General features: G+C 31.2%; 1 protein-coding gene across 1 annotated transcript; it reads left to right on the top strand.

Moving 5' to 3' along the window:
* The first annotated feature begins 1,853 nt into the window (after positions 1–1,853).
* On the top strand, positions 1,854–15,857 carry LOC134712804 (intraflagellar transport protein 80 homolog). The gene is made up of 18 exons (XM_063574697.1): positions 1,854–2,074; positions 2,741–2,851; positions 3,329–3,397; positions 4,248–4,357; positions 5,378–5,467; positions 5,649–5,786; positions 6,150–6,274; positions 6,871–7,044; positions 7,328–7,402; positions 7,689–7,852; positions 8,390–8,454; positions 9,932–10,067; positions 10,288–10,435; positions 11,848–12,019; positions 12,345–12,434; positions 12,732–12,904; positions 13,386–13,509; positions 14,507–15,857. The coding sequence occupies exons 1-18, from the start codon at positions 1,996–1,998 to the stop codon at positions 14,666–14,668; spliced, it is 2,205 nt and encodes a 734-aa protein (XP_063430767.1). The 5' UTR covers positions 1,854–1,995; the 3' UTR covers positions 14,669–15,857.
* Positions 15,858–20,135: the final 4,278 nt, after the last annotated feature.

The following is a 20,135-nucleotide window of genomic DNA, read 5'->3' as shown; positions in this document are numbered from 1 at the left end:
AATACTTAATAAATCATAAATCTTTCCTTTATTCATAGCTTTCTACTTTTCGTTTCCGGAGTTAAGGACGCATGCGTTAAATTCCTATATTTTTAGCTGAAAATCAACACTAAAATATCAAATGTGTTAAATTCTTTGAAATCGACTAATTTGTGTGAAAATGAGACTAAAAACCACTTTACAGAAAGAGCCGAAACATATCCTTTTTAACTGCCTATATACTTGAACTAAAAAATGCTTGAACAGTTCTGTTAGAACTTGATAGGAATTTTTATGATTTATAATTTTTGCTGTCTGAATACATGACATGTATAATTTGTCTATTGAAGTCACATATATTGAATCTGATCTCAAAGAATATGAGGCAGATGAAACTTGTTTAAGGGGATGAATGATACAGTTTATCCGTCGTCGAACTGTCAATATCACTGCTCTGCTCTTAAAATAAGGCAGGCATTACCTGTAGTGAAAGGGGACGAAGTCTGTATGAAATATTTTTTTGTATCCAGGTGTAATGATAAGTCGTTATACTAAGGCTATTTTTTTCTTATTTTTTCTGTAGACTTGGCTTTCATTTTTTATAACCATGCATTGTCAAGCTTAATAACTTGTAATTGTTTGTCAGTAACTAAATGTACGATGCTGTCCCATACTGAACCTTCTGACCTTGTTTGTTTACATTAAATTTTCAATGGCGTCAAAATCACGTGATGTCAATTCGTTATATCCAATCAAATTGCTCTACTGTCAATTAGTTTTTTTTTCAGTCTGCGTCAATTACGTTATTTCTTTGTGGGATATTGCTTCAAAATAGTTTGCAATAGTTCTGGGTTTTATTCAACAGAAAATTCTTTTTTTGCCATCTCTTTTGACATCAAGGGAATATTGTATGAATATTTACCTACAGTCATGATGGTCAGAATATCGATCTTTTTATAATGAATAAAAAGAAAATTCTATGAAAAATAAATGTAAATTGTTATTTATTAACCAACTCTATATGCCTGTACAAAATTATGGCATTGACATCGTTTTTTCCTAAGTTTTCCTTTCATTTCGGTTGGGCTTTTTTCGCGGGAAAATAGCGAAAGACGTAAGGAGTATTTCATTTTTAAATTCCTAAAAATATGATTTGCTTGACCTGTATTGCCTGCCACAAGATTGATGACGCTGAATGGAATGTACACAAGGCAATGGAGGCCGGAAATAGGATTTTTTGAAGTTCTAGAATGTTTTTAAACATTCAGAAGTCGGGATTGAAACGGGCATTAGAAAATTGGCATTTTTTGGCAATAATTGAGAACAACAATGAAAACTTACCTTCAGAAATATTTTTTTATTCTAAAGTGCAGAAAAAACGTATTTTGCACTGTTTTTCTACGCCGGAAGTACCGTAGTGACATTAATGCGGAGTTTCCCCGTGTGTTATGTTCAAACACAAATACCTAACAAACTGACAAGATGAATGATTTTAGACTACGGTATGATAACTTCAAAATCTAAGAAACCGAAATACTGTTACGTTTTGGATTCTGGTTCTGTTGTTAGGGATTTTACTCACGAGTTATTTAAGTTGTGACGTCATGTTCAATGTATACAAAGAAATGCAATCATCAGTAACATGTATTCATATCAAAGAATTATTAAAAATGAAATTGGTATTGTGTTCTTATATTTTACTATACTACTATTGTTAATGTTTGTGTCATTTTGGTCTTTTGTGGATAGTTGTCTCATTGGCAATCATACCACACCTTTTTTATGTATTGCACTACTTATTTGAAAGAAACTTATTTTATTGTTTATGAGCTGTCAGTAAATTTTGTTAAGATACCTTAACATTTTCCACATTCTGAACTAGTTAGCTGTGTAGGATGGACAACTCCAGAGGAACTGTATTCGGGTGCTGATGATCATCTTGTTCTGAAGTGGAATCTGAGTAACAATGAAACAAATACTCTTGTTAAGTTACCAGATGATGTATTCCCTACTGATATGCACTGGTTTCCTAAATCTGCTGCTGGGGGTGGAAAGAAGACAGGATCAGACCTCTTTGTTTTAACTTCAACAGATGGTAAGGTTTTCACCAAGAATATAAATACATCAGTTATATTTCGGTGTTTGTTTTAATTTAAATTAATTATACAATGTACATTTTTTGTATGACGTACACACTGAACTATCTTAATATACAAGGTTGGAGGTTTGTGTATATGCAATGGTTTACCTGAAATTAAATCCACAGCATTTTGTGCCTGTACCAAGTCTGGTTTTGTAAATGAGTTGTATTTTGTATGTTTGTGTGGGTCTACTTTTCTATCGGATTTTGTCAAGGAGTTTTGTTTCGTTTGTTTGGGCTGAAAAATGCCCTGATAGTAGGTCAAGTTAGTCAATAGATGTATCATAACAGATGTATGATACATCTGTTGACCAACTTGATTTTATGACTAAGTGACGATGGAGTCTTAAGTCTTACCACTTATATTCCATGCATATTTAGGCCCATAAGGCATTTGATAATAGATACTCATGGATCAGTATAATTATATTTTAAAACATGATAAAGGTATCATAATGACTGTTTGTGCATGATGTTGTGGTCTGTTAAGATTGTGCTGTCTAGCGCAGCAAAAAGGTAAAGGTGAAAGCAGGGCTAATTGTTTGTTTCTATTAATTATTAATTTTTTTTCTTCTATAAATTATTACTGTATGAATAATTTTTCCATATTAAATTTTATAGGAAAAATTCACCTTATCAGTAAAACAGGGAGAGTTGAGAAAAGTATAGAGGCACACAAAGGAGCAGTATTAGCAGGAAGATGGAGTTATGATGGATCAGCACTTGTGACTGGTAAATAAGATATTATATAAAATGCTTTAAGGCTTTTTATTATAAAGCACTAAAATTCAAATTATTTAGATTTTCGGCAAGCTTATTTTTGTTAAATTTGAAATTTGAATCGTTTTTTTCCCTCATGTAATATCCTTTTAACACTATTAACTCTACAGGTATCTCAAATATCTGATTGAACTGGACATGAAGAATAAGAATAAGAATTTTATTAGTTTAAAATCCAAACAATAGGATTGTTATTAAATAAACAAAAAACAAAAAAACATCAATACAGATTGAATTTAACATTTAATAAGATGTGAACAAGAGAAGTTGTCTAATCTGTATGCTAACCAATGGTATCCTTTTCCATTTTGTAAATGAAGAAAACAGACTTCTCTTTTAGAACTTTAGAATTCCTAAAACCAATGGGGATGTTATAAAATGTAATATTTATATAAAAACTTTAATTTGCTACAATTGTTTTCTTTTCAGCTGGTGAAGATGGTCAAGTAAAAATTTGGTCAAGAAGTGGAATGTTGCGGTCAACTTTGACACAAAACAGTCAGTATAAACATCAATAAATATGATTTTTAAAATTTTAATTAACAATTAAATTTACAATAGAAAATTTCTATCAGATTTTTTTTTATGTGTTACTATTTTTTAAGTATCAAATCTGTGGAAGGCCTTGATCTATGTCCATTTCGCAAATCTGTACCTACTCCTTGCATCATTGGAAAATCTATGTCTGTTTAAAAAGTTCTGCCTCAAATGTGTTTCTATAGCTGTTACTTCATTCTCAATTCAGGTCTTTGTAAAATGTTTGACATGAAAATAAATGCCAGTTTAAAAAGTTCCTCCTCAAATCTGTTTCTATGAAGTAATAGTTTTAACTTCATTCTAAATATATGTCTGTTAAAAAGTTCCTCCTCAGATCTGTTTCTATAAAGTGATAGTTTAAACTTCATTCTCAAATATATGTCTGTTAAAAAGTTCCTCCTCAGATCTGTTTCTATAAAGTAATAGTTTTAACTTCATTCTCAAATATATGTCTGTTAAAAAGTTCCTTTTGAAATCTGTTTCTATAAAGTAATAGTTTTAACTTCATTATCAAATATATCTCTGTAAAAAAGTTCCTCCTCAGATCTGTGTCTATAGTCGCCACTTCATTCTCAAATACATATCTGTGTAAAAGTTTGACCACAAATCTATGCCATCTAACTGAATACCCACAATTCAAATAGCTGTCCAAATATGCCCGCAATCTTTGTGCTCTAAAGTTTTTTAACGAGTATCCTGCAATGCATGAGATTCCAATTCCAGTGTTTATATGTAAAATTTTAGTAATTTATCGAAAGGGATTCTCCATTTGTCACATGGTCACTGAAATTGTCCAAATTTTTATTTTCAGGTTCTTCAGTGTATGGTATAGCATGGGGACCAGACTCTGATCAGGTTCTCTTCACTAATGGAAGACAGTTGGTGATCAAGTCATTACAACCTAATGCTAAACCAACAATGGTGAGTCTATCCTCTGACATTTGTTAGCAAGATATGAAACTTTTTTACTAAAGCCAGAATGATTTGTAATCTTAGCTTTTATATTATTCAGATTTTAGATATCACTTGATACATGATTTGTTGACTAAACTCTGAACTTTTTATTAAATGGCAAGTTTACACCTTGTTTTCATAAACTAAGTGACCCACAGTCACTGGGGCCACATATAAATTACATGGTGCAAGGACAAGTATTCACGTATCAGATACCAAAGGAGTTTTGTGTAGATCTTAACAGTATCAACTACATCTAATGATAGTCATTCAAATCAGTCATATTACAATCTAGTTATTTTCTCTTTATAGAGAAACTTATATGGTCAATCTGCCATATATCATGTAGACATGTCAACCATTATATATTTAACACTTTCAAACATGTCTGCTATGCCTAAATATGTCCTTTATTGCTCAAACATTTCCATAAAATTAACTATTTCAACTGGTCTTCCCCAGAAATGTGGGATTATTGTATTTGCTCAGCTGAAACGTGTCCCATTTCCACTAGCCCAAAACATTTTTATGACAATTTCTTGGAGATGCCAGAACTTCTCAAAATTTATAGACCTAATATTGCTTCTGTGACCTCAGTATCATCTATGGCACATTTCACAGGAAGGGCTAGATAAATTAAGACTACTGAACTTATAGCTATCCTACCTGCTCAATCGATCTAGATAACCAAAAAAGTAATGTTAACTAGTTACTAAATAATCCAAAATTTTCATCTTGTTATAGTAAATGTTATCCACGTTACATTCTTCTTGAGTTTTATCCATGGTTTGGCTCTCAGTAGAGGTAATTAGAATGTTGCTGTCTTAATCATCGGCATTTCACAGCCCCTTCCAGTTCATTGAATGGATAGTGAAATGTTTGCATTTGGTGAATTGAGCTGGTAAAATCAGGAATGCAGGTAAATTAAACATTTACCAAATCTACTTATACAAGATAAAGTATAAAGCTATGACATTTACCTTTTAGTGGAAAGCCCATGATGGAGTAATATTGAATGTGGACTGGAACCCAGTAAATAATTTGATTCTGTCTGGAGGGGAAGATTGTAGATATAAGGTTAGTGAAATAGTTGAATATATCATTGTATATTTAAAATAAAAATTAATAAAATAAATATGTCTGGACTCACTCTGGAGTACCTTAACAAAATTGAATGTGGGTTTCTCTATTTTGAAAATACCCCTGTCTATGGAGAATTATTTAGATGTTATTAATAGATATGATACTTATGTTTCAGGTATGGGATACCTATGGTAGAGTGATGTATAACAGCTCTGCCCATGATTATCCCATCACTTCAGTTGCCTGGACCCCTGATGGAGAATTGTTTGCTGTAGGATCTTTCAATACATTAAGGATTTGTGACCAAGCAGGGGTATGTCACTTAAATTTAATAGCTAATATATTGAAACTAAACCCATCTACGTTATTATTTTAGAAATTAGATAGCAGTTAATGCAAGATCTAATATTTCTAACAGCTTTGTTGTAAACATGTCCCAAATATAGCAGAAAAGTTAGTGCCATTCATTATTTTAAACATTTCAAGGTAAACTAACAAGAAAAGAAAATAAGGTCTTTCTTTCTTAAAAAATGCTTTGTTACAAATTAAAAATAAAGTTCAAAGAAATTTTCAACTTCACCAATACTAAATTTCTTAACAATATAACCAACTTCTGGTAAATCTTCAATAATTCACAAAGTGTCATACTCTAAATAATAGATTTTTATTTTCACAGTGGTCTTACTCTCTGGAGAAACCTAACACAGGGAGTCTGTTTAAACTGGCGTGGTCTGGAGATGGTACCCAGGTAGCAGGAGCTTGTGGGAATGGTCAAGTACTTATTGGACATTTAATAGAAAGGTAGGTCACAAGAAGGTGTAAGGTCAATTTCCCTGGTATTATTGTTAGAAATAATACTGCAGTATTTCAACAATTATGTCAAACTATTGCATTCATGCAAACTAACCTAGATATTTTTCAATTGTCCACACTTGATCTTTTCTAATGGGGAAAAACCCAGTGAATTGAACACAACATTCTATACATCCTACCATGAACAGGAAATATATAATGCAACGTTTAAATTTTTATTTCACACTGCAATCTAAAATGCTCACAAGCACAGAGGGGTGAAAATGGCTCGTCCTTTTTAAGTTCATATTATCCACTTTTATTAAAAATGTCCCTCATGTAAAAATATATTCAGCAAATTTTAATGGATTTAGTTCATGTTTGCATGTTTTATGACTTTTTCAGTTAACTTCCTCATTTATATCATGCTGGCTAAATAATCTAATTGAAAGATTCTTTGTACATGATACATTTAGTCTAAAATTGGTTTATACAGTTTCAAGACTTCCATATTTACGAAATAAACAAAACATATACCAGGGTAGTAATAATGAATTTGGATAACTCCTTAATAATGATTTTTTTCTTTCTTTTCTACATCACAGGCGACTTGAATGGAAGAATTATGAAGCCACCGTTGTTAGTAGTAAACAAGTAGATGTAAGGAACGTAGTGAATGATGTTAAAGATAAGCTGGACTTCCGGGACAGAATCATCAAGTTATCATTTGCTTTTTCACATCTCATCGTTGCTACTTCATCACAGTGCTATATATTTAAGTAAGTTTTAAACCTTTCATTTATTACTGTTTGAGTTTAGTTTATACATTCTTTAATTATTGTTCAAATGGACAATCATCCTAAGTATGAAGTTAATTTGCCATCAGTTATCATCATTGAAAGGATAAAAGGATTTAATAGACACATAATTATTTTCTTTGTAATTTTGTTCAAATTCAGGCATGTGCTGGAATCAATAAGATACCAATTTATTTTTTATGGGTTCTTATTCCTGAAACTTTTTATTCTATTTACAAATAAAATGACTTTATTTGAATTTCAGTGTTAGAAATTTCAACACACCAATGATATTTGATTTGAAGGAAGGCAATGTGACACTTATCCTGCAAGCAGAGAAGTAAGTTTGTATCAGTGTTCTACATCCTTTCAAACTGTTCTTTCTCAATTATACTAATATTGACTTCAACTATAGTATAAACTCATAACACACAATCTGTGCTCTCACAACAAAACTTCTCACCTCACTTCAAGTTCAAAAAAATTCCACAGATTAAACTCAAATTTTAAAGAATTAAAAAAAAAATCCATTTTTTCCCAATTTAATGACCAAGATAATGACTCCTATCAGTCTTCTCCTCATTGTGCATCAGTCATTTAATTATAACTCATTTTTTCCATTTCAGACATTTTGTCCTTGTTGACACAGCTGGTGTGTATGTTTACTCCTATGATGGGAGAATGGTATCTTCACCAAGATATGCCGGTATGAGAGCTGATGTTCTCAATTACCAGACAGTGGCACTCAGTAACGACACAATTGCTATAAGAGATAAAACAGATGAAAAAGGTTGGTTTTAGTGAGACTGCAATATACCGTACAACTTGTGAAAATTATGATTAATATGGTAGTATTTTGATAATTTTGCTTTCCATTCAATCATTTCAACCCCATAATTACTAAGTTATACCTCCACTCATAAAGTTAGGGATATGCTGTTTGTATGTCCAACAAATATTTTCTATGCTTTTTTCTCAAGGAACCACTGTACAGAATGACACCTGCAGGTGTGTTCTAGTTGTCTATAAAATAAGCTTTTGTAAATCATGTGGCAATACCTTTTTTCTCAAAGATTTGTTTTATTCATAATCACTTATAAAGAGGGATAGACATTTTAGTTTTTTACTGGTATAAGTCATAAAGAGGGATAGACATTTTAGTTTTTTACTGGTATAAGTCCAAAAATAATCATAGGAGTCATCCCATATGATTTTTTTTCAAACTTGAAAAATCTAAGAATTCAGATTGATCTGGTCTTCAGTAATGTATGAGGATCTTTTAAAAAACCATTACAAGTTCTCTTATGTTCATTTTCTTTTTTTTCAGTTGTGTATGTATTTGATGCTCAGACCGGAAAGAATTTGGGTGATGGTAAACCCATTACACACAAGGTAAATTGAAAATAATAGATACAATCTTAAAAAGGTCTATATTTCAGTTAACTGTCCTACTCATATATTCAATTTTAACCCAGTTGAAAAAAGGGTTGGTGTCAGCTATTTTGCATGGATTATCAGCCATTTATTTTTAAAGGGTCCTCATGAAGAAATCTTAAAGGGGCACTAGCTGTAAAATACATGGTCACCGATTTGACTCAAATTCTTATATTTGATTTATAACAATGTAAAACATTTATCCAAACTACCAAAAGTCTAAAATAAACAGTATACAGAGCATAGTATAGATAATATGTAGGTTCGTTTCATGTGTATGTTAGTCCAGACACCATCTAATTAACTATTGATTTGACCTCAGATGACCATTTAAGCGATGTAAACATAAATAACGATATGAATAGATTAAACCAACACGTGCAATTGGATTTTTATAGGTCTGTTTGATTTTATCTTATAGATTAAAAATTTATGTGTCTCATTGTTTTTAACCGCATAAGAATGATTTTATATAGATCGAAACAGTCATCAAATGATATACCGTAGTTTCACTTCCATTGTTGACATTCTTTTTCTTTAAATAACCTGTACACGTATAATGCATGCGTTGTCAATCTCTAGCGAGGGGTTAAATTGAAGTTCACATGAATACGGATTTAATGAGGTCGGCTAATTCGCTTGCAAGTGAAACAGTAATTATCGATGTTTCATCGCTTAATTTGACAAAATTAAACCATTTTGGCTGCTATAAGCGAATTATTATTTCACTATTTCACTTTCATTATTGATTGAACAAAAAAGATCTTACTTTAGATTTTTTATATATCTCGAAGCTAGTGCCCCTTTAAAGTCAGTAGGCCCAGTTGGTAATATGACAGATTTTCCAGCTGATCTATTAATCAACTTTGCAGCTATTATAAAAAATATAATTAGGAGTAATGTCAAATGAGGTTAGACTAAATAATTGTGCAAACTCTAAATTGTCTTGTCAAAAATCATTGATTGTCGTGTTTTATCTTTACCCTAACAAAGCTGTGGGTTTTTTTTGGACAAAATCCTAAATTCATGTCAGCCTTCTAATTAACAGTATATTGATGAAGTTTAAAATAATATTATTGAGTTATTACTGTTAAAAATTACATCCATAAAATTGTATGGCCTTTATTCCTTTGTTCTACTCTGCTATGCTTCATGTTTGGTAGAGAAGCCATGTATACCAATGTTGAAGACTTTGGTTTAACCTGACTGAGGATCCTGTCTGTAACCTCAAGCACTGGAGACTATATAAACAGAAGGAGATGTGGTATGATTGCCAATGAGACAACTATTAACCAAAGTTCATATAAAGTGGATGTAAGAAAATCAGCATGCTACAAGATGAAATATTTTAAATGTTTTTTCAAAAAGATTTAAATGCCAGGGTGATATTAATTCTATATTTCATAATAACAAGTGATTTAAAACTATTTTCCAGTTAGAAGTAATGGAAATAGCACTTGACCAATGTGGACCAGCTACAGAGAGACGTCTAGCAATAGTAGATAAAAATAGGGATCTCTATGTGACATCTGTCAGAGTGTTTGGTGGAGAAAGGAAAACACATAAATTAGGTAAAGAAAAACAAGTTTAGCATGTCAATCACAAACACCCTTTATATGTTAAAATACTTATTTTTAGAGGGTTTTTTTGCCCTCTCCATAGCGGTAGACATTATGTTTTACCGTTGTCTGGTTTTAAATATGAATGTAGAAAAGTTATATTTGAATTATAAATGATTAAACATAATATGTCAATGAAAAAACGTTTGAAATCCTGGTTTTTACATTTCAGGAAACATGATTCAATCCTTGGCATGGAATGACTCAGCTAATATGTTGGCAGCATTTGCAGATAGTAAATTTACAGTATGGTATTATCCCAATGTTGTATTTGTTGACAGAGATCTTATAAATAGAACGGTGTTTTCCAAAGATGCAAGGTAAGATATCTTATAAATAGAACAGTGTTTTCTAAAGATGCAAGGTAAGAGATCTTATAAATAGAACAGTGTTTTCCAAAGATGCAAGGTAAGAGATCTTATAAATAGAACAGTGTTTTCCAAAGATGCAAGGTAAGAGATCTTATAAATAGAACAGTGTTTTCCAAAGATGCAAGGTAAGAGATCTTATAAATAGAACAGTGTTTTCTAAAGATGCAAGGTAAGATATCTTATAAATAGAACAGTGTTTTCAAAAGATGCAAGGTAAGAGATCTTATAGATAGAACAGTGTTTTCTAAATTAAGATGCAAGGTAAGAGATCTTATAAATAGAACAGTGTTTTCCTAGGATGCAATTTAAGAGATCTTATAAATAGAAGAGAATAGAGAATCGTTCACCTAAAAATACATTAATTGTATAGCAATCATTTTAAAAGAGATCTTGAATCAGCATTGAAATGAAGGAATAAGTTAGATTTCTTTTATGATACAGATTTATTACATTGGTTGCAATGAATTACATTGATTTCCCAGTTAAATAAAAACCAATAATTTCACATGTGAAATAAACAGAGTTATTTCACTCTCTGACGTCATACAACAATAGGCGTTGTCAAGACGTCGATAACGGCAGATCAAAACAAATTGTGAATGCGTAGAAAAAGATATAGTTTCTTAGATGTTTTACATTAATTTCTTTAAAAAAAGAATAACTAATTAAAGAAATCCAATATTGAAAAATATTCAACTCGTGACCTAACAACACTGATAATTAACTCATGCGATACGCGCATTCATGATTAATGTTGTTCTGTCACTCGTTGAATATTTTTCTCTATTTGAATTCTTCCATAAGTTATTTTATAATTTTTGTTTGAATTTTTTACAATCCATTACACATATACATTGTTTAGTTGTAAATGCTTTAGAATAATTGCTTCTGTTTTTCACTATGGTTGACCTCACTTTGTTTGGAGTGTGTTTATAAGCAGATGTTGACAAGTGAAGTACACATGTACTAAACCTTATACCACCTCAGTGGTCTCATTGAAGTGTGTGTGTGTGCTGGTCTGATTGGAGGAGGTTATGGGTTCAAACCAAAGAATTGAAAATTGGTATTTGTTGCTACTCTAATAAGCATACAGCATTTAGTGGTAGAGGCAAGTCTTGTATGCTTGGGTTCAGAAAAATGTGTCTGGTATGGTGACATGTTATCCTGCAGAATATTACCTTGCAGACTAGCATAATTAAAATTTGACTCAGGGTTTCAGACTAGTACATAGCAGGGTTTATAGTATATCATTTTATGTTCTCGTTCTGAATAAGCATATAACTGGCCACTGGATGTGTAACAGTCATCCACATACACCAATCCATCAACACTGCTAACAAATGTATCTTATTGTTTTACAGTGAATTTGGTAAGAACCCTCAGATCTTACAGTATACAGGAAACCATGTCGTGATACGGAGAGCTGAAGGTTCTATAGTCAGTACAGTCACGTCACCTTACCCATCAATACTACACAACTATGTACAGTCATCAAGGTTTGCCGATGCTGTTAGACTGTGCAGGTTTGTTAAAGTAAGTAAAGGTTCTTGGAAGCTAATTGGACATAAATAGACTTGAAGGAGATGTGGGGATAATGCTAATGAGACAGGACCATGCAAAACCAGGAAAGAAATCATGTCATTACACATTCAGATCTGTTATTTTCATTTAAATGATATATATAAAAGTGCAAATTTTAGTTGGATATGGCCACACTGTTATGTTTCTCTGAAAAGTCCAGAAAATTAAGAAGAAGATGGAAGCTTTCAATTATATAAGAATGTTCATATACAGTAATATTAGAGGAACCAAACAGTAAAAAATGTTATTGTAAAATGGTTACATATCTTATTTACAGGATGACATTTTATGGGCGTGTCTTGCTGCAATGTCTGCTTATGCTAAAGATCTGAACACAGCTGAAGTGTCATATGCTGCCATCTTAGAGGTAGGTTATACCTGTCTAAATGTTTACTTTGGGGATTTTCATTCATCTAGGGTTATTAATGTAATATTGACAATGAATACTATTCATGAGCATTGAAGCAATAACCAAGTTGTTTTGAAATAATGTTTACATTGTCATCGTCTACAAATCAGTTAGACAAACAGTCTTGAAATAATAGCAAAAGGAAAAATAATGGAATTTTAATGAAACTTTTAAAACACAGAAGTTGAATTTATTTCCTTAAGACAAGGTATTTTTTGTAGATAACATAATTTATGTAATTTGTTTCTTTTTCAGGCAGAGAAAGTGCAGTTTATTGTGAATATCAAAGACATACCCGTTAAAGAAGCTCGGAATGCTGAGATGGCCTTATTATGTGGAAGTCCACAGGACGCTGAGGCTATATTACTGACTGCTGGACTCACATTCAGGGCAATTATGTTAAATATTCAACTTTATAATTGGGATAGGTAGGTCACTATATACTGCCTTATAAAATTCTGATACAGATATGTTTTATTTTGGTTAAGTTTCTTTAAAAAAAAACCCAGGATTTTCCACATGATATTGATAAGCCCTGAATGTAATGAAAAGATGGTAATCTGGTATTGTTATTATGCATTTGAAAATTGTTATCACAATATAGGGAGGAAAAAAATCTAAATTATGTTTATTTTGTTCTGTTCCTTTGTGGTCTTTGAAGGCACATTCCTCTAACCACTAAAACAACCAAATTCTATTAACAGTTTATCACATTTATGAAAATTTGTGATGTCAATCCAAATTTATAATAACCACAAAGACACCATGATAACTTTGAAATTTCCATAATATTTTTTTTATCAATCAATGTTTTTTCTTAATTGTAAATACAGGGGTAAAATGAATGTAGTAAGATATTCTTTGCCTAAAAATGAAATCTATTGAATTTGATAATACTTTGAATTACAGAGCATTGGAATTAGCAGTTAAACATAAAACCCATGTAGATACAGTATTAGGATATAGACAAAGATATTTAGAAAGATTTTCCAAGAAAGAGAATATCAAAAGATACCAACAGTACAAAGATGGAGTAAGTTATCTTCAAACAAATCAGAGAATTTAATTTCTCTGTGACGGCTGATCCAAGACAAAAATGTATGGAGAATTAGACACCACATAATATATGTTTATTGTGTGTCTGAACCAAATACAATTATGCTACAAAAAAATTTGGGTGGTGTGGTATTGAAAAGTTTTCTTCAAAGCCCCTTAAAAAAAACCCAAAAAAACCAACCTACCTAGATTTCTTCCCAAGTCATTGAAGACAGAAGCAGGTCTGCCTATCTATTTGTCCATCCGAACTAAAAATCAGAGAATAATAAAATATTTGGTCTGTAGCTTGATAATTTTTAGTTGTAGTGCAATTACATGTTCCTGACCTTGTATTTCTGGAGTAGTCCTCAAGGATTTTATATTGGAGAATAATAAAGGAAATAAAACTTCACATGAGGTGGAATGCTATGAATTATAGAGTGTTTAGGTGTGACATCTACCCTTGTTTAAATGAAAAATGTGTATTAATGTATGACTGAAACTTTTTAACGAGTCCATAATACTTGCCATAATCATGCATACAGTTTTGATCTTATGAAATAAAATAAAAAGTGTAATTTCAGAAAAGTGCAATTTTTCATTTCTGGAAAATTTGAACATGACAGTCTTTAGGTTTGTTACTGAATGCCTTAAAAACAAATACCGAGAAATATGACTTGGAAATATTAACACATTTTTAAAAGTGACTGAGATTTGATTTGTATGCAACACACTTAATTCTATCATAAGTATTTGACTACACTTTCTTATTGTCGCAGTGGTTGAGAAAGTAAGATGTGAGATGTCATCAAAAGTTGACTGGTATTGTCCTTTATCTAGTTTTCATGAACAATATCCTTCCTGGTTGCAACTGTCAAGTAGTTTGCTTTCTAGCTTGTCTCATTAATGTTCAGAAAGTGCATATATAAAACAACCCAAGAGATGATGTAAAAACACAGTTTATTAATCAGAATGTTTATTTTTATCTTTTACAGATTGAAATAGACTGGGAGAAAATAGAATCCAAAATAGAATATGAATATCAGAAAGAAAGAGAACGACCAACACCTTCTTCCCAGCCTGCTTCCACAGGGTCAACAGGAAGTTCTGCGTCACGGACAGGTGGACCAAGACCAAGGGTTACAGCACAGACTTAGTTATTTATTATATGTCCATTCCTAAAAACTGTGATACTATTTATTTTATTGTGGAAGAAAATGATAGCAAAACTTTAAAAGTTAAAGTTACTGTATTCTATTTTATATATAGTAAAAAATGAGAGAAAATTAAAATAGTTTAAAGTTGAATATCAAATAATCATGCTTTATTGTTACAAAACAGATATACAAGTTCTATGTCTAAGAAGGCAATGGGAATCAGTTGTATCAATGTTCCAATATACATTTATATTGATATACACATCTTGTTTTTAAGAATAGACTTAACAGCGTTTAAAGGGTTTTCCATAATGGTTTTAATTAATGTGACATTAATAATGCAAATCTTGCAATAGGGTAGAGGAAAAGTTTCCAGCATGATAAAAGTAAACCATTAAATGTGCTATGCAAAATATTTCTAGTCAAATCTGGAATAAATTTGTGTTAGGGAAACAGAAAGGATGTAATTTATAAAGAAAATATTTTGTTAACAATTTATAGATAAAATTCCAGCTTATATTCATTCCAGTGTTATATGACATATTCACAATGCTGTTTTGGGATTAACTATGTTTTATAATGTCTACTGATTCTACTGTGTTCAACATTTTTGTATTTATTTTCCAATTTTCAAGGGAATATATATCCTCTTTATCATAAACATTATGATAACCAGTTTTGGATGGAAATGAAATTGTACATCAAAAAACTATTTGCATTGAAATATTCTGTTGTAACATAAAAATTCTTGTTTTTAGCCAAAGTTTGATCAACCTGACATAGTCTACAGTAGTAGATTTTGTATAATCTCATCATCTCCAGCAGTTTATATCCAGATAAGGTTCCGATTTTTCTGCATTTTTGTTCTCTTTAAAAAATACCTTTGTTAAAGATAGATGTTTGTTAGGAAAACAACGTCTCATTAAAGCCCCAAGAAAAATTGACTGAACATGAAGAGGTCCTTATAAGTTAAAAGTTTGAAATACAATCCTTATATTATATAACAACTTGGTAAGCTTTAGCTGCAACCTGTAATATTTATTGAATTATTTATTCCGTCCAAATATTTTGTATTCATATGTTAATTATGATGTATAATGTTTGTTAGCAAAGAATATTTATTTTGTGTACTGAAGCAGGTGGAAATAAAATCTCATGAAATAAAAGGTTAAATCTTTTTTGTACCTTTTTCTTTGTGTTTATTTATTTGTCGTATAAAACAGCCATTTATAAAATGCATGCTAGTCTTGTATAAATTTATGATTCAAGTTCAATGTGCATAGAACATGTTTCTAGAAGGCGTGATTGTATTCTTGTATACTGAAGAAAAACAATTGTTTTACAAATCACTGTCATCAAGTAACTGTTTTTGTCGAGCCTTCGACTTTAGTCGAAAAAGCGAGACTAAGCGATCCTACATTCCGTCGTGGTCGGCGGCGTCAACAAATATTCACTCTGTGGTTAAAGTTTTTGAAATTTTAATAACTTTCTTAAACTATACTGGATTTCTACCAAACTTTGACAGAAGCTTGTTTATTATCATAAGATAGTATCCAGAAGTAAATTTTGTAAAAATAAAATTCCATTTTTTCCGTATTTTACTATAAATGGACTTAGTTTTTTCTGTGGGGAAACAAAACATTCACTCTGTGGTTAAAGTTTTTAGAATTTTAATAACTTTCTCCAACTATCCTGGGTTTGTACCAAACTTGGACAGAAGCTTGTTTATGATCATAAGATAGTATCCAAAAGTAAATTTTGTAAAAATAAAATTCCATTTTTTCCGTATTTTACTTATAAATGGACTTAGTTTTTTCTGCAGGGAAACATTACATTCACTCTGTGGTTAAAGTTTTTAGAACTTTAATAACTTTCTTAAACTATCCTGGATTTGTACCAAACTGGGACAGAAGCTTATTTATGATCATAAGATTGTATCCAGAAGTAAAGTTTGTAAAAAGATTACTCCAATTTTTCTGTAATTTACTTTTATGCATAAATGGACTTAGATTTTCTTACAATCATAAAATAGTAACAAGAGGAATATTTTTATTGATTTTTTTCCTCATTGTTGTTGAGCCTGCGATTTACAGCAAAAATAGGCGAGACACTGGGTTCCGCGGAACCCTTACAATTTTTTTTTATTATAATTGGATATTCTGGTTATTACAATTTACTGCTTATTTATTACCCTTGCACAAAAAATAGCAACAACATAATCAGACCTATAAAAAGTTTAAATGGTATTTTTTTTTAGCAAACTTGGCTGAATGGGCCATATTGCCATCACTTAACACCCATCATTGTTTATGCTTACAGTTCATTTTGAATCTTCCCTGCCACCACTGGACAAGTTCTTAGTGTATTAACTTTGTTTTTGTTCTTGCCAAATAACCAGCTTGACTTTCATGACTAAAAATAAAATATATTAATAAGAATGCAAGTAGGGGTCTAATATTTAACCATTATAGAAGGATAAAATCTGACTGAGTAAAAAAAAAAACCATTGCACTACTAAAAGACTAATACGGTTAGTAGACGTCATATGCAAATCATTGTCCATATATGGTAAATATTGTTTTGGAATATATAATAGATGGACTAAATCTGCTTGGGGCAAAAATTATGAAATCAGGAACTATAAATATGTCTGTATAATTACACTTGTAAGTCAACTCCATATTTGAATCATTGATTGAATGTTGGTTGCTCAAATTTCAGTGGCAAACATATTGTGGATGTTCAGGTGTAATACCACCAAATCATGGTACGACACATCCGGTTGCATACAAAAGTAGGTCTAAAAAAATATTCCCTTGAATTTGACCGTTGTAGGTAATTAATCCTACATTTTATTGCAGTAAAACTATTTCTGTGTCATAAACATATGTCTTGGGTATTTCAAAACACCATTATTTTTTATTTGTGATTTCTATAGAAAATTTTGTAATCTTGAGGTTACATGGTGACTAAACCTTGTACACAGATAGAATAAGGGGAGAAATTTGATTGGTTAACTTCCAATGATGGTTATTTTCTTATATGCAATGAAATGTTATGTGAAACTTTTTCTATAGAACTGGACAGGATAAAACTTTACTCATGTCAAGTATTTCTTTATTTGAAACAAAGATAAATTCTGACAATTTTTTGAAAAGTGCAAATTTAACAAAGACTAATAGGTGAAAATCAATGGTGGTATTACACCTTCAGGATGATTGGAATTATTGCTTATTAATAACAATTACTATCCATTGGAGTTTTTGGCATAAAAGACAGAACTTTTAAGAATAAAAATGATTAGCAACACTAGACCTACAAACTAGTCTAATAATTGAAATCTTCAATGGACTGTTCCTAAATGATGATTCTTTTCCCCAATTATTTATTTTTGCTATTATCTTGGAAATTAAATTAGATGAACAGAAACTCTAAATATCAAAATGTTTAGCAAGTACATTTTGTGGACATGCTTTTGTTTTACACCCTATTTATTTGTCACAAATGGGTTCGTCTCTCTTTCATTTAACACCCCTTGGAGTTGAGTAATGGAACCCTGCATGATTATTTACCACTTTTAGAAGGTAGGTCATGTATAAGGGAAAACAAATATTAACTGAAATTCGTTGTAAAAGACTTAGAAGTCACCCCTGTGCATATATGTACCGATTATCAGGTTATCTGCATGTAGATATCGTAAAATATCAGCTGCGAGACATAATATGAAGCTTTTTGTCGAGTGAGCGTAGCGAACGAGATCAAAAAGCCTTCATATAATGTCAAGCAGCTGATATTTTACAATATCAATATGCAGATAATCTGATAATCGATTTATCGGGCTATATTTGCGTGTTTCGAAAGTGTTTTCTTTGTTTCGCCAGCACACAAAAGATGACTTGATAAGTTCGGGTCAAAGTTATTAACGTCGGTTCAAACATTATGACGTCGCTGATATGTTCGGGTCAAAGTTATTAAGACCGGGTCAACGTATTTGACGTCACAAAGACATGATACGGAATAATATTAAGAGCTGAACAGAGTGATATAGACAGAGGGACGACCGATAAAGACAAATAGCTTGGACTCTTGTTAATAAATCCCATGGAGTTTGGTAATTAAACGGGGTAGATAAATAAAGGCAACAGTAGTATACCGCTGTTTGAAATTCATAAATCGATGGAGAAAAAACAAATCCCGGTTACAAACTAAAACGAGGGAAACATCAAATATAAGAGAACCGCGACACAACAGAAACACAACATTAAAATGTAACACACACAGAAACGAACTATGATATAACAATGGCCATTTTCCTGACTTGGTACTATTGGATTATTCACCATAACTAGAATAGTAGCATAGAAGCTGGGAACAGTATATCTAACAGTCCTGTCATTATTCTTGATACAAGGAGGAAAAATGCAAAGACATGCATCATCTTAAACAAACTAATGCTTAGTCACCCCAGTGCTTATATAAATCTCTTGGAATAAGATAATAAAACATGGTTTGATTTTTCAAGCCAACAAAAAAAAAAGATACAAAAAAGAAAACTAACTGCTTATAGATGTGGCCAAAATCAAAATCCTAGTGTTGGAAATTTCCTGCGTATAACTAAGTCTGTAATTAATAGCTTTATTCCAGAATCTGATTTCTGATTACAATGATGTTTTTAAACAAGGGTTCCAAGTGGAAAGCTCAAGCCAAACCACTGAAATCTTAAAGGACCCCATCATAACTTGATTGACCTGTAAGGAGACTAATATATGTTTCATTAGTTGTATTTACCTAAAATAATTTGAGAAAAATTTGATCCCCCTTTTTAAGTTATTGTCCCAGATATCATGTATAATTGTACCAATTTTCACAGTTTTGACTGCTATTTTTAAAACAACAGGAGCTAGTTTAAAAGTTCAAAACAATAGATAAATAAATTATCAGATGTATCCACTCCGAATAAGAAAAATCTGTCAACTGTTGGAGTTTGTGGTTAGCTCATAGTTGAAGGCCGTACAGTATTCTATGATTGATAACCTTCAAGCCATTTGCACTTTTGGTGGTTATTGACTATTGTTGTCTCGATGACGATCATACCACTCTCCTCACGTTATTTTTATACATACAAAGGTGTTATACACATGGTCATTTCGAAAATTGCTCTCAAGTAAAATAAATGAAAGGTAATTTGGCAATATTGAATTTTAAAGTAAAAACTGATATGTAAAAAATAACAAAATATAGCACAGCTGAATCCAGAAAAGTTTAGAATTTTATGAAACTCAAAAAGTAAATCACAAAGATATACTGAACTCCGAAGGAAATTCAACACGGAAAGTCTACTCAAATGGCAAAATCAAAAGCTCAAACATCAAATGGACAGGAAAACTCAAAATGTATCTTATGATGTCACTGTATAATATATGTATATGTACATGTATTGAAATTAATGAAGCGATCATTCATAAAA

This window comes from Mytilus trossulus, chromosome 3, assembly GCF_036588685.1.
Source record: "Mytilus trossulus isolate FHL-02 chromosome 3, PNRI_Mtr1.1.1.hap1, whole genome shotgun sequence".
NCBI lineage: Eukaryota > Metazoa > Mollusca > Bivalvia > Mytilida > Mytilidae > Mytilus > Mytilus trossulus.
The sequence above is the reverse complement of the archived record's forward strand: the minus strand, read 5'-3'. Positions and strand labels throughout refer to the sequence as shown.